The 14,998-nt window shown below is 39.7% G+C and overlaps 1 protein-coding gene across 2 annotated transcripts in view; it reads left to right on the top strand.

The window, feature by feature from the left end:
* EIF2AK4 (eukaryotic translation initiation factor 2 alpha kinase 4) overlaps positions 1 to 14,998 on the top strand; it is a 111,708-nt gene that overhangs the window by 12,674 nt on the left and 84,036 nt on the right. The window contains exons 3-6 of one of the 2 annotated variants that reach the window (XM_079699863.1): positions 2,248 to 2,350; positions 9,242 to 9,394; positions 11,576 to 11,656; positions 13,181 to 13,329. In XM_079699863.1, the coding sequence (XP_079555989.1) occupies positions 2,248 to 2,350; positions 9,242 to 9,394; positions 11,576 to 11,656; positions 13,181 to 13,329 (486 nt within the window). Of the gene's footprint in view, positions 1 to 2,247; positions 2,351 to 9,241; positions 9,434 to 11,575; positions 11,657 to 13,180; positions 13,330 to 14,998 lie in introns of both variants that reach the window. The other variant, XM_079699862.1, reaches the window with a different exon arrangement.

Here is a 14,998-nt window from a genome sequence, read left to right as displayed (position 1 = left end):
TGTCATCTTAAGAGGTGATAGAGAATATGAAAATACAGATAGGTCAAGTTGAGTTCCTCAAAGTTAGTAACCCACTTTTTGCCCAACCTCTATTCCTAGAGTAGATATAGTAGGTATTCAGAAAGTTAATTTATGCATTAATTGAAGGGTGATTAATTTTATGAAAGAAAAATAAGACAGTGCCTCTCTAGCTTTTAGTTTTCCTGACACTGTATAGGTGGTGTCTTTTCTGACACCAACAGGGTGTCCAGACAATTCAATTCAATTCTGACACTAAAATTGATAGCTGGGTTAGGGGCTCAGTCCCACAACAAGACTTCAGATGCCAGTTGCAAGTCCCAGTACTTCTGATCAGCTGGCTCTAAATTTGCAGGTTCCCATAATGCCCATGTTCGATAATTTGCTAGAACAGCTCACAGAACTCAGGAAGGCACTTCACTTACTATTACTATTACAATTCAGGACCAGCCAGATGGAAGAGATGCTTAGGCAAGGAATGTGGGGAGGGGTGCAGAGCTTCTTTGCCCTCTTGACATTGACTGATGTCCTCTGGGGGTGGGGACAAAAATCACCCCTGGTTGAGAACCACTACTTTAGAGAATTCGTCAGGTAAATCTTGATGTGTCCACTTGGTAAAAATATTATTTAAGAAACAGCATGCAGGGCTTCCCTGGTGGCGCAGTGGTTGAGAGTCTGCCTGTGGATGCAGGGGACATGGGTTCATGCCCCGGTCCGGGAAGATCCCACATGCCACAGAGCAGCTGGGCCCGTGAGCCATGGCCGCTGACCCTGCGCGTCCGGAGCCTGTGCTCTGCAACGGGAGAGGCCACAACAGTGAGAGGCCCGCATACTGCAAAAAAAAAAAGAAAAAAGAAACAGCATGCAAATGCTTAACAAAAACTTAAAAAGTAAATGTTACAATATCAGCTACATAAAATTATGAATTATGTAGCAAAGGCATAAAGAGAACACTGGAAATTTTAAAGCAAGTTTAATTAGTGTTGCAGTTGAATTTTTCACCATTCTGTTAATATTGCTAAATAATGACTGCTTGATTTTTTTAAGAAAATTATGTAAGTCTTGACTTGGGGAAACATTCCTATCTTTTGAGATGATATGGGGCAGGAAAACCTTCCTTTTCTGCAAAATAGTCCTTGATACCACTGTGAGAGAGAGAATCCTGGATTGGCTGGACCACACATAGACTCAGTAGTCTCTCTCAGATTTCCATCTATCCAACTAGATTGATGATTGTAGCAATCTGTCATACTGAAGCATTGAGAGAATCCATAGGTAAGTGAAAAGTAAAGGCTTCGCCAAGGTAAAACGCCATGAATTACTCAGAAATGCTTGGTGGGAAGTGATGAATCATCTTCTCTTCAAATGAAGCCTACTTAATCTCAGAGTTGTTATTATATGTGTATTGGTTGGAAATAAAAGAACCCCAAGGGCTGGTTGTACTTTCCTTGGGTAGAAAGTGTTAACTCTTAGTTGCGCTCTATAGGAATGAAGAGGAGAGTGTGGTAGGCGTCCTTGGAAGAGCAGAGTTTGCAGAGTGTGCATGACTAGATTTATGTATGAGTAAGTGAGCTCATTTACAGCAGAATGAGTGCCTGGGACACAGCATGTTGTAGGAATACTAGATAGATCACTGTGGCTCCATCTCGCCTAGTATTCTTGTCCTGCTTTATGCCAGAGTGCACTAATGAGCACAGAGCGTCTGGACTCTGGCAGGTGAGCTATCTGAGTAAACTGACGTTGAGGGGCAAGCCAGGATGGAGCGTTACCATACAAGGGAGCTCATAGTGAAGTTACTAGGCTAGAATCACACACAGAGCTGGAGTGATTTTTTAAAAGGCAGTAGACAGTAATTGATGTTAAAAATTTAAATCAGGTTGTAAAGCTGAAATCACACAGAGGAGTTGGGGAGACCCCTGATCGAGCCCCAATCACGTATGTCTGGTCCTCTGGGGGATCAGGGCACCCGACTGCCCACACTGATGACTAGCCAGCCCACTGCTGCCCCCACAGGCTGCAGGTGCCTCCATGATGAGTACGGTGTCAACAGAGTTGCTGGGGTAAAGTTAAAATGCTTTTGAGACGAAAAGAACTGTTGCTGGGGGTACAGAGAGATTCACAAATGAGGCCCTTATGAAATCCCCAGGCCCCGAGCTTGGAACTTAGCAAATATTAATGCAAATAATCTGTACTTTCTAGAGTAACTCCTTTTTGTTTTTTCTTTTCCAGAGTCCCTGAAATAGCATTAATGAATGCCAAAGGTCTGTCAAATGAAACTGTTAATTTGTTAAAGTCCCGCCTGGAAGAAGTGGCCAGAAAACATTGTGGCGAGGTATGATTTGTTAAACTGGAATTATGAGAGGATGGTAAAAATCTCGTCATGTTCAACGGTGTTTGCCTTCTGGCCTTTTCTTTGGGTTAAAGGCATTCCCGTTGCACCTCAAATCTAAATTTCACTAGGATGTTTTGGGTTTTATTGGTATCTACAAAGGGGAACATTGCTGTTTGTATTTTTTAATTAATGGTATTTATGAATTACAAATTGTAGAGTGTATTAGATAGTACTGTTGCTTAAGAATTTTTCTGGAAGCACTTTATATGAACCTGGGCATTCTTTTTGCACACTTTGGACCTGACATCATGACCTCATCTTGACTTCAACCTTTATGTTGGAAAATGTTTGCAGACAAGTGATTTCTCACCAAACTTTGCCACCTCTCCAATTTTCATATCAGAAGGACTGTTTTCCTTCTCAGCAATTAACGATACACTCTCCTCCATCAATGTCCCTTTTATACCTGAGCATTTACACCTAGTTCAGTACTGATTCTTTTTAAATTCTGTGACATCAGAGTCTACATGAGCTCCCCCTTGGGTGGCAGAACTCTCTCTGGAGGGCTACACTAGGTGACTTCTTAGGGCAGAGTATTACTGTGTGTATTAACTCTGTATATAATGTGTGTATAGTTACTGAGAGTATTATTATCTCTTAAATATAATCTATTTCCTCACTTTTGTATAAGATCACTCAGTGTTTTTGCCTAGGTAGCTCATGCTTAACTATCCCATCCTATAAAAAGTGAGAAGAGCTAAGTAAGGGCTAACCCTAGGCCTCAATGTGTATGCTGGACCTCTAGGAAAGTGCCTGGACAGTTTTTTACTTGCATTCTATAACACATTGAGTCACAGCGATCTAAGTTGCGTTTCCAAGAACTTCAGTGATTGTTGTAGTATAGAAAGTGACTGTATGATAGCCAGGTCATGGAAGCAACCTAAATGCCCATCGACAGACGAATGGATAAAGAAGATGTGGTACATATATACAGTGGAATATTACTCAGCCATAAAAAGGAACAAAATTGGGTCATTTGTAGAGACGTGCATGGATCTAGAGACTGTCATACAGGGTGAAGTAAGTCAGAAAGAGAAAAACAAACACCGTATGCTAACACATATATATGGAATCTAAAAACAAAAAAAAGGTTCTGAACAGCCTAGGGGCAGGACAGGAATAAAGACACAGACGTAGAGAATGGACTTGAGGACACGGGGAGGGGGAAGGGTAAGCTGGGACGAAGTGAGAGAGTGGCATGGACATATATACACTACCAAACGTAAAATAGATAGCCAGTGGGAAGCAGCTGCGTAGCACAGGGAGATCAGCTTGGTGCTTTGTGACCACCTAGAGGGGTGGGATAGGGAGGGCGGGAGGGAGACGCAAGAGGGAGGAGATATGGGGATATATGTATATGTATAGCTGATTCACTTTGTTATAAAGCAGAAACTAACACACCGTTGTAAAGCAATTATACTCCAATAAAGGTGTTAAAAAAAAAAGAAAGAAAGTGATTGTAGCACAGTCTGGACAAAAAAATAGGCCTTGGGAATTATTCCAAAGTTCTTTGTGTTTAAGTCAATTCTAGTGTAGTCTAATGTCTAGCTGAAAAATAATATGGAGTTATATTGAAAATTCAGCTACAGAATCCTCTGATTTCTTGGATTCATGATTTGTGATTTTTTTGAAAATTTTTTTGCTGTATTTTGTTTTATTTTTACAATGCAGTATTCTTAACTATAATCTCTATGCTGTACATTAGATCCCCAGAACTTATTTATCTTATAACTGGAAGTTTGTAGTCTTTGACCAACATATCTCCCCTTTTCTCCCACCCCCTCACCTCCGGCCCCTGGGAACCACCATTCTAGTCTCTGTTTCTTTTTTTTTTAAGTTATTATATTTTATTCTATTTATATTAGTTTAATACTTTTTAAATTTAACAAATGAATTAATGCATGTCAATGCTGTCTTACAGGTAGAAAAACCAAAATATCAAACTACTGAATTATATCTCAAGAGTACATGTTTTCTTGGAACTTGAGCCAAAATTGAAAGTTAGGGGTCCCTAACACTCTATTTACTACCTCTGGCCCCTAGGCCGTGCAGACAACAAATACCACAAAGCTGTTCTACTTTGAAAAACTAATAATTATGTATAAATACTTTAGTATTATTTATAAGTTCAAGTAAGGCAGTGTTCAGCATTCGGTTCTGTCCAAATTCAGTTATCTATTACTGTCTAACAAATTTTCCTAAAATGTAGCAGCTTAAAACAACAGCACTTTTAGTCTTTGTTTCTGTGAGTTCAGCTTTTTTATATTCCACCTGTAAGTGATATCATGCAGTATTTGTCTTTGTCTGACTTGTTTCACTTAATATAATGCCTCAAGGTCCATCTGTGTCTTGCAAACAGGAGGATGCCCTTTTTCATGGCTCAACAATATTCTGGTGTGTGTGTGTATCACATCTTCTTTATTCACTTATTTGTTGACACTTAGGTTGTTTCCCTAGCTTGGCTATCATGAATTATGCTGCAGTAACATGGGAGTACAGATATCTCTTCAAGATCCTTTGTTTTCATTTCCTTTGAATATATAATCAGAAGTGGGATTGCTGGATCATATGGTAGTTCTATTTTTAAGTTTTTGAGGAACCTACATACTGTTTTCCATAGTGGCTGCACCATTTTACGTTCTCACAAAGAGTATACCTGGGTTCCTTTCTCTACATCCTCACCAGCACTTGTTATTTGCTGTCTTTTTGATGATAGCCATTTTAATAGCTGTGAGGTGATAACACATTGTGGTTTTGATTTGCATTTCCCTGATGATTAGTGATGTCGAGTATCTTTTCATGTGCCTATTGGCCATTTGTATGTCTTCTTTGGAAAAATGTCTGTTGTGTTCCTCTGCCCGTTTTTTAATTGGATTGTTTGCGAGTTTTGGGGGGGGTTATTGTTTTGGTTTTTTTGTTTCTTTTTGGCTGTGCTGGGCCTTTGTTGCTGCACGCGGGCTTTCTCTAGTCGCGGCAAGTGGGGGCTACTCTTTGCGGTGCTCGGGCTTCTCACTGTGGTGGCTTCTCTTGTTGCGGGGTGTGGGCTCTAGGCACGCGGGCTTCAGTAGTTGTGTCTCATGGGCTCTAGAGCGCAGGCTCAGTAGTTGTGGCATGAGGGCTCAGTAGTTGTGGCTTGCGGGCTCTAGAGTGCAGGCTCAGTAGTTGTGGCACACGGGCTTAGTTGCTCCATGGCATGTGGGATCTTCCCGGACCAGGGATCGAACCCGTGTCCCCTGCACTGGCAGGTGGACTCTTAACCACTGCACCACCAGGGAAGTCCCAGATTGTTTGGTTTCTTTTTTTTGCTACTGAGTTGTGTGAGTTCTTTATGTATTTAAATATTGACTCCTTATCAGATATATGATTTGCAAATATCTTCTCCCATTCTGTAGGTTACCTTTTCATTTGTTGATGGTTTCCTTTGCTGTGCAGAAACTTTTAAATTTGATGTAGTCCCACTTGTTTATTTCTGCTTTTGTTGTCCCCCCACCCCCCTGCCTTTTTTGGCTTTATTGTAAATTATACTTTTTATTTTGAGATAATTATAGATTCACATGCAATTGTAAGAAATAATACCAGCAGAGCCCAAGTACCCTTTACTCAGTTTGCCCCAATGGTAACATTTTTGCAGAACTGAGTGTAATATCATAACCAGGACATTGACATTGATACAGTCAAGATACAGAATAGTTTCATCACCACAAGCTCCCTCATGCTGCCACTTCCTCACACCCCCATGCCCTCCTTGATACCTGACAACCACTAATCTGTTCTCCATTTCCATAAACAACTATTCACCACAAGCTCCCTCATGCTGCCACTTCCTCACACCCCCATGCCCTCCTTGATACCTGACAACCACTAATCTGTTCTCCATTTCCATAATTGTCTCATTTCAAGGATGTTATATAAGTAGAGTCACAGTATGTGACCTTTGGGATATACTCCCCTTCCCCCCACCACTTCAGCATGATTCTGTGGAGACTCATCAGACTGTCAGATGTATCAATAGTTGTTACTTTTTATTGCTGAGTGCATCTTATAGGTGCACCACTGTTTGTTTAGCCATCCACCAGGTGAAAGACCGCTGAATTATTTCCAGTTTGGGGCTATTAAAAATAGAGCTGCTGGGCTTCCCTGGTGGCCAGTGGTTGAGAATCTGCCCGCCAATGCAGGGGACACGGGTTCGAGCCCTGGTCTGGGAAGATCCCACATGCCGCGGAGCAACTGGGCCCATGAGCCACAACTACTGAGCCTGCGCGTCTGGAGCTTGTGCTCTGCAACCAGAAAGGCCACGACAGTGAGAGGCCCGCGCACCGCGATGAAGAGTGGCCCCCGCTTGCTGCAACTAGAGAGAGCCCTCGCACAGAAACGAAGGCCCAACACAGCCAAAAATAAATAAATTAACTAATTAGTTAAAAATAAAGCTGCTGTAAACATTTATGTACAGCTTTTGGTGTGAACATAAGTTCATTTCTCTGAAATAAATGCTCAGGAGTGCAGTTGTGGGTGTATGGTACTGTGTGTTCAGTTTTTTAAGAAACTGCCCAAATTTTCCACCTTAGCTGACCACTTTACATTACCATCAGCAATATGTGAGTGATCCAGTTTCTCCACATCCGTGTCAGCATTTGATGTTGTCAGTTTTCTATTTTATCCATTCTAATAGAAGTTGTGATGGTTAATTTTATGTGTCTGTTGGCTAGGCCATGGTACCTGGATATTTGGCCAAACATTATTCTATATGTTTCTGTGAAGGTATTTTTTAGATGAAATTAACATTTAAATCAGTATACTTTGAGTTAAGCAGCTTACTCTCCATAAGGTGGGGGGGCCTCACCCAGTCAGTTGAGGACTTTAAAAGAAGACTGGCCTCCCTGGAAGAAGGAATTGCCAGGAGATGCCCTTGGGACTTGAACTGCAACATCAACTCTGCCCTGGGTCACCAGCCTGCTGGCCTACCCTGCAGAATTTGGACTTAACCAGCATCTATAATCACATGAACCAATTCCTTAAAATCAATCTCAGTCAATTTTTCCCTCTCCCTCCTTCCTTCTCTCTCTCTCTTTCTCTCTCTCTCTCTTGCTCTCTCTCTCTCTCTCTCTCTTTCGACATACACAGTCGACTCTCCATATCTATGGATACTGCATTTGTGTATTCAGGCAACCATAGATGGAAAGTATTCAGAAAAACAATCCAGGAAGTTCCAAAAAGCAGAACTTGAATTTGCTGCATGCCAACAACTGTTTACATAGCATTTACATAGTATTTACAACGATTTACATAGTGTTTTCTAGGTATTGTAAGTAATCTAGAGATGATTTAAAGTATACTGTGGGAGGATGCGCATAGGTTATGTGCAGATACTATACCGTATATATATGTGGACACATACCCCTTCTATTTGGTTCTGTCTCTCGGGAGAACCCTGACTGATACAGATGCGTACCACGAGGTGAGGCAGAGCGGCTGTTGTAAATAAGGAGGTCAGGAGAGGCCCCACCAGGTGACATGTGAGCAGAGGCTGAGAGAAGCAAGACGATGGACTGTGTAGATGTGGGGGAGAAGGGGACAATAGCCAGTTTGGAGACTAGCTCTTATTTACATCCAGTCTTGTATGTTTTATCAGATTTATACAGAAAATGCTAGTAAATTAAATAGATTAGCAAAAGAAAAACCCTCCACTGCTTGGCTCCTGGCTCCTTTCTGGTGTAGAAATGGTTTCTCTTTGATGTGATGGAAACTGCCTTCTTTAACCAGCTTTCCTTAAAAGAGCTTTTCACAGAATATTTTGCCTCTTAGACTCTAGACTAGTGTTTCTCAACTGTAAATAGAAGTATATCCAGTGAAAGCCACAGCTTCTAGTACAATAAAAAATACAGCTTCCCCCAACAATAGCTGTGGTTTCTCCCCGAGAGAAAGGTGAACACCAGGCAAACTATATATTCATGTGTACAGTGAATTCTGTTACCTTTTACCACCCTAAGTCCTTTTAGAAACAATAAATTTTAATCTGCTTCATTGTAATTGAGGAAAATGAAATTTCAGAGTGGTGGTCCTCATCTGCAGAAGGAGCTTGGCACTCTTGACCTCTTTGGGGTTGGAATAGTTGGTCAGTGTGGGGTCCCAGAAACCCTTGCTCTGTTGATTTACCAACCAAGCTATGGTTTATGATTTAGGGGTTGGGGAAAGTGGCTTCCTACATTCACATAGGATGTCTGAGAAGGGGGCCTTTTTCCTTCTGATACTGTGAATGCTTCCCTAAGTGGAAATGAAATGCTTTCTAAGTATTAATTAGCCTCCTTCTGGCCCATTACTAGCAGGGAGAGAGTGAGGCCTTTAAGCGTTTGCTTCTGTACCCCAGTAGGATGTTTTCAGTATGCTGTATGGATAGATGAAAGCTCTCATGTTAGCAATGATTATTCTCTGCTCAACTGTCATTATGTAGGCAGGTTTTCTAGCTGGGAAGGTAGTCTTTACTTTTATGCAGTCTTAAATATTTTACCAGATTTATTTATACAGAAAAATATTTTATTGGATTTATTATACAGAAAATGCTAATAAATTGAATAGGATTGCAAAAGAAAAGTGAAGCTTTTTATTTATCTAGATAGTGATTTTTCTTGATGGCAACACAATGAGGTGAGTGCTCTAAAAGCTTTTTCCTCCTGTGGTTGCATCCTAGACCTAATTTAGAACGTGTCACATCAAAATGAATATCACCATTGTGAGTGGGTCTCGGATGGCCTGCATGTTTTTCTGTAGTCTTACCTTGGGGCCCTGCTTTGCGTCACTTGACCATTTGTGGTTGATTTCCATCCATGTGTTTAGGTGATGATATTTGAACTGGCTTACCATGTGCAGTCATTCCTCTGCGAGCACAACAAGCCCCCTCCCAAGTCTTTTCATGAAGAAATGCTGGAAAGGCGGGCTCAGGAGGAGCAACGGAGGCAGTTAGAGGCCAAGCGGAAAGAGGAAGAGGAGGTGAGACCCTTATCGCCGCGGTGTCCGGCCCAGAGGACTGTGAGCTCCTATAGGTTTTTCTCCGTCTCTACCTACTCACTTATTGGTATTTCTTTAAGTTTTGCTCAGCATTTGATCCAAGAACCATGGATTCATGTGAAAGGAGGCCCAAAGAGTAACCAAGAAATAAATACTATGAGTGATTCCCTCCCAACAAATATCAATGCTACCCCTAGAACCCTTAGTCCAGGTTTTTAAATAAAAGAAAAAGGAAGTCGGCTTAACCAAACTTCTGGTGCTCTTTCTGTGCTTGTAAAGCTGTGCAGGAGTTCAGAGGCTATTATCTTCTTCCCTCCGTGGGACAAGTATCTCATGCCCAAATGAGTAGCCAAAGCCAGAGACTGAACGTTTTTTTTGTTCACTAACCATTTGTACTTTTTCTTTATTTGCATACGGATGTATACTGCTGTATTATTTTTAAAATCCTTTAATCAAAGTTAATACATGTATCTAAATTTCCTTCCTGATTTTTGAGGGTTTTTTTCCTTCTATTTAGTCTTTTAATAAATTTATCTAGAACTTATTTTGGTGTGGGTTGTAAAAATGAGGGTCTGAGTTTTTCTTTTTTTTTCCCAGTCATTTTCCTAACACATTTATTAAGTAATCATTCATTCTTAAGTGATTTGTAATAATTCCTTTAAAGTGTATTTTACCTACTCATTTATACTAAGTTCTACTTGTGAATTATCTCTTTTGTTCAATTCATGTTTTTTTCTTGAGTCTCTGCCACACTCTTTGAGTGATTGTATCTTTATAACATTTGACTGTCTAAGTCAGGACCCCTGTCCCTTCATCCTTCATTCTTCTTTTTTTTTTCCCGTTGGCTATTCTCACAGATAAGTTATAGGATTGCTTTCTCAAAATCAAAACAAAACAAAGCCTGTGGGATTTTGAGTAAAATTGCACTAAACTTATGTATTCATTTAGGAAGAATTAACATTATGACAGTATTCAGACTTCCTATCCAGGAATGTTTTTCCATTTATTTTTATCTCTCAGTGAGGCTTTTTAGTTTTCTTCCCTTAGGTGTTGCAATTACTTGTAGGGTTTTGTTCTTCCTGCTTTTCTTAGGTTCTTATTCCTGGTTCTTTATTCCTGCTTCGTTTTGTTTATCCTTTACTTATGTTAACACTGTCTTTGTGAGTTCCGTTCATTTTTTTCTCAATATTTATTTATTTGGCTGTGCCAGGTTTTAGCTGCGGCATGAGGGATTTTCTTTTTGTTTTTGTTCTTTTTTTTGGTTGCAGCATGCGGGATCTAGTTCCCTGACTAGGGATCGAACCTGGGCCCCCTGCACTGGGAGCACGGAGTCTTAACCACTGGACCACCAGGGAAATCCTGGTTCCATTCATTTTGTTACTGCTTATCTCCTATTTAATTGCGTAGCCTAGCTACCATTTAGGGTTTAAAGTTCCTTATTGTTGTCATTGTTCTTAGGCAGACACATTTTTACTAGAAGATAAAGATATTTAACAGACTTGTTTTGGTGTCCTACTATAACTACCTGTAAGTTTTGGGTATGCTTTATATTATTGCTGTAATAGTTTTTGGTGAGTTTCTCAGTGGTTTTGATATTTATAACCTGGAATTTTAGGCAGCTCATAAAAAACACTATTTTTCTCTACCTAAATTCAGAATCATTTGAGTAATAGCTACATGAGTCAAATGGATGGAGATCAAAATGCCACTTTTAATACTGAGAAAACTGATTGGGGAATGCACCTGAAGGTCTGTGGCTTGTGGGTGTGCACCCAGCTCAGCCCACCTCCACCCAGCGGCCTGGCCGACAGTCGGCGCAAGTGCATGTTCTCTGCAGACAGGCAGGTATCAAAGAGGAGGGGCTCAGTCAAGTGTGGGGAGAAGTGAGCAGCCCATGGTGTTGCTGCAGTTAAAGTCCCTCCACATAGAAATGGGGAGTACGTGTCCCTCCCCACACAGTCTTCACACCCATTTAAGTAGGAAGCCTAAGAACTCTGATAAAACTGATGTAACTACAGTTTGTACTAAGGCTCTAGATATTCAGATCTCTTAGGAGATGAGAGCTTGAATTACTGAAATTCAAAAGATTTTTTGTGATTTCAGAATTCGTATGTTGTATGGGTTTCAGAGATCAGCATTTGATGGCAGTATGATTTATTTCAGCAACGTGAAATCCTTCATGAGATTCAGAGAAGGAAAGAAGAGATAAAAGAAGAGAAAAAAAGGAAAGAAATGGCTAAGCAGGTACTCTAGCAATTCTGCCATACTCAAATAGTTTACGTTTTGCTAAACATAAAATCTTTTTATTTCCATTGATGATATTTGAATTATTGTATCTTTATAATGTTTGAATATCTGAGAAGTCAGGACCCGTGTCCTTCATTCTTCATTATTCTTTTTCCTGCATTATTCTTTTTCCCCTCCTTTGTTAGTATCAGTAGTAAAGCTTAAAATGAAGCACTAAAAAGTCCCCCAAATATCATTCATTATATATTTTAGATTCTCCAAATAAGTAGCAAAATTTAGAGTTGTATGTTACCTGTAGATGACTTAGGCTTACGTAACTACAGTAGTTTATCAGAAGAGTTGAAGGAGAGAGGAGATTGAAGTTTTGATAATCAACCCAGACTGGAATTATTAATACTTGGAAAACAAAACTATTTGTTCATACAGAAGAGTGAATGGAAACCGCATGGATCTCCCTGAGATTTCATTCAGTGATGGAAAAGAAGGATTCAACAGAGCTGGTTTAAAAAGCAGGGGTGGAAAAGGATAAAGTCCTTTTTCCTATATTTTTCCTGAGTCCAACTCAATCAAAAACCAGCTACACATGTTTGGAGAAATCCAGAGACAATTTTGCTCATTGTCTTTTAGAGAAATACAGCATTAAACTTAAGGGAAGCAATGAGGTGCAGTGGGTGGAGGCACTGATGTGCAGGTAAGCAGCACCTGGCTGAAAGCTTTGGCTTTTTTACTGCCTGGCTCTGCGACCTTGACAGATGACACTGTCCGAGGCTCATTTTCCTCACCCCTTAAGATGGCACAGATGCCTTCCTTTCTGTCTTATGTAATTATTCCCACAGATAAATGTACTGCCCTTTGTGAACGTACAAAGCTGTATACAAATTTAAGGTGATATTACTGTTCCCACCAACTCTCCTGTCTTACATCTGATCTGCCTTCCTGTCACTCACTCTCCTCTCTCCTTGTTTGTTTGTTTGTTTTTTACAGTGTTCAAAATAGTTTAATATTGGAGTCAAGATAGATAACAGAACAATACTAATTCTGTCAATAGACAGAAGACATAATCCAAACATAGACCCCCTCCACCCCATGTATATATAACTGATTTTTTGACTAAGGTACAAAGATAATTCTGGAGAAAGGATAGCCTTTTCAGCAAACAGTACTAGAACATTTTTTTCTTTTCCATTATGGTTTATTACAGGATATTGAATCTGCTCTCTCTTTTAATGCCTCCTTCTGTTCATCTCTTGCTCTTCTCCCTAACTTTTCATGTATATTCCACGATTCTAAGCATTTTCGTTTATAAAACTCACATTCTCTTGAAAAGGTAACCTGGCCTTCAGTTCTTGAACCAGTACATATTTGGACATTAAACTTTTAAAAGTTGAGTTCAACTTTATTACACTTGAAAACATTCAGCTTAAATAAGATTTGCATTCTCTACATATTTATAATTATGTACCATGATTGTCTTCCACTATGACTTATATCTAAAGTAGGTTTTACTTTTCTTTTTTTAAGGAACGTTTAGAAATAGCTAGTTTGTCAAACCAAGATCATACCTCTAGGAAAGACCCAGGAGGACACAGAACAGCTGCCATTCTACATGGAGGCTCTCCTGACTTTATAGGAAATGGTAAACATCGGACCAACTCCTCTGGAAGGTCTAGGTAAGTCCCTGAGGTTTCTGATCTGGAAGGATGAAAGATGTAGAAGAATTAAAACAACTTGTAGCGAAATTTGGTGGAATTGTCACATGATAGTTTTAGTAACTTTTGCAGCGCCTGTATATCTTAATATATTAGTTAGCAATATGAAATGAAATTTTCATTTAACACTTTCCAAGTATCTTTCATGAAACCAGTTTTAGGGTTCATTCCCTTTTATAACTGTTACAACACTTCACAGTTTTGCCTCCAGTGCAGTTTGATCTGACTTTTAATGATCTAATTATTTAGTAAGTGATTTAAAAACTTTTCTCTGTCAGAATCATCATCCAGTCAGATTTCACACTGTGTGTGTTTTCAGTCTGTAACTCCCTAGGTCCCACCACAGATGTGGGGAATACTCCAAAATGGGCACGGGTGTGGGAGATCCTTTGCATGAGGACGGGAGTCCCAGTTTGCTGTCAGGGCTCCTCTCCCAGTTGCTACTGAGGACACTGGGCTTCCCTGTTACTGCAGGTGGGCTCCTGGGTTTTTCCCTGTCACCAGAGATGATATGAAAGATACTATCTCTTCCTCCACATCCTTTTCCACTAAAGAATTGAGACTTCCCTGTCTGTTTGCTGTGACCCCCTGTGGACCAGAAAGGAATTTTAGTACAGAATCCATTTGTGAGTAGGTGGGTGATTAAGTAGTATAGGTATTATAATTCAGCTTCTTTATGTGTTTAAACTATCTCTTGTGAGAATCTAAGCAGCATTTAAAACCAACATTTTCTTCTATAAAAAGAAACATTTTAGGTACCAAACTAAAAGCTTATATAATCTTTTGGGTTACAGTTTGTTTATATGAAGGAATCATTTCAGTTCTTTCCCTAATTATCTACTTTAAAAAAATCAGCTCAGAAATCATTTTGATATTAACATTTAACCACCTACTGTTAAGGTGAACTAAGTCTTTTCCTGAATGCAGTTTCTGGTAACAATTCCTTGTTAAGGTTATAACTCCTTGCACCAATTTAGATTATTTTTGCACCTGGGCTTCCATTAGGCAACATAGTTTGAAGTTGTCAGAGTATTTCAGTAGGAAATAATTGACAGATTCCTACTGTGTTAGAAACAGTGGAAATAAATCAATGCCATGAGTAAGGATGTATAAAAAACAATTTTTTTTAGTTTAAACATTTCCATTTTTGCGGCTAACTGTAAACAGTGGGTCCAAGATTAGACTTGGCTTTTGAGATTAGAGATTATTAGCAAGTTTATTCAAGGAAGGATGGGAACTTCTCTCCCTCCTTGACGTAGGTAGAACTTTTCATGTAGTGCTTGTAGAGGGCCATTTGTATGTCTTGGATAGAATGTGACATTCCATGAGCATCCAAGAAGTAATCATTTTTATGTATTGTTTGCCAACGTTGTTGTACAAACCTGCATGAACTCTGGCACTATGTTGGCTACCGACTAGAAAAGAATGAATCTTTCTTAAAACATAGTTTACATGCTTCTTCAGTTAAGACATAAAAAGTCTTTGATATACTGAAGTACCTCATGGCATACTCATGATTCTTTTTCTTCCTTGCTATTCACTAGTCTTTGAGTTGGAAAGCCAAAGGAAATAACCAGAGTGTTGCATTTTATTCTTTCAGTTAGTAGATACATTTGATAGAGTTAGTAGA

Source organism: Hyperoodon ampullatus (assembly GCF_949752795.1).
Source record: "Hyperoodon ampullatus genome assembly, chromosome: 3".
In the NCBI taxonomy this organism is placed as follows: Eukaryota; Metazoa; Chordata; class Mammalia; order Artiodactyla; family Ziphiidae; genus Hyperoodon; species Hyperoodon ampullatus.
The sequence above is the reverse complement of the archived record's forward strand: the minus strand, read 5'-3'. Positions and strand labels throughout refer to the sequence as shown.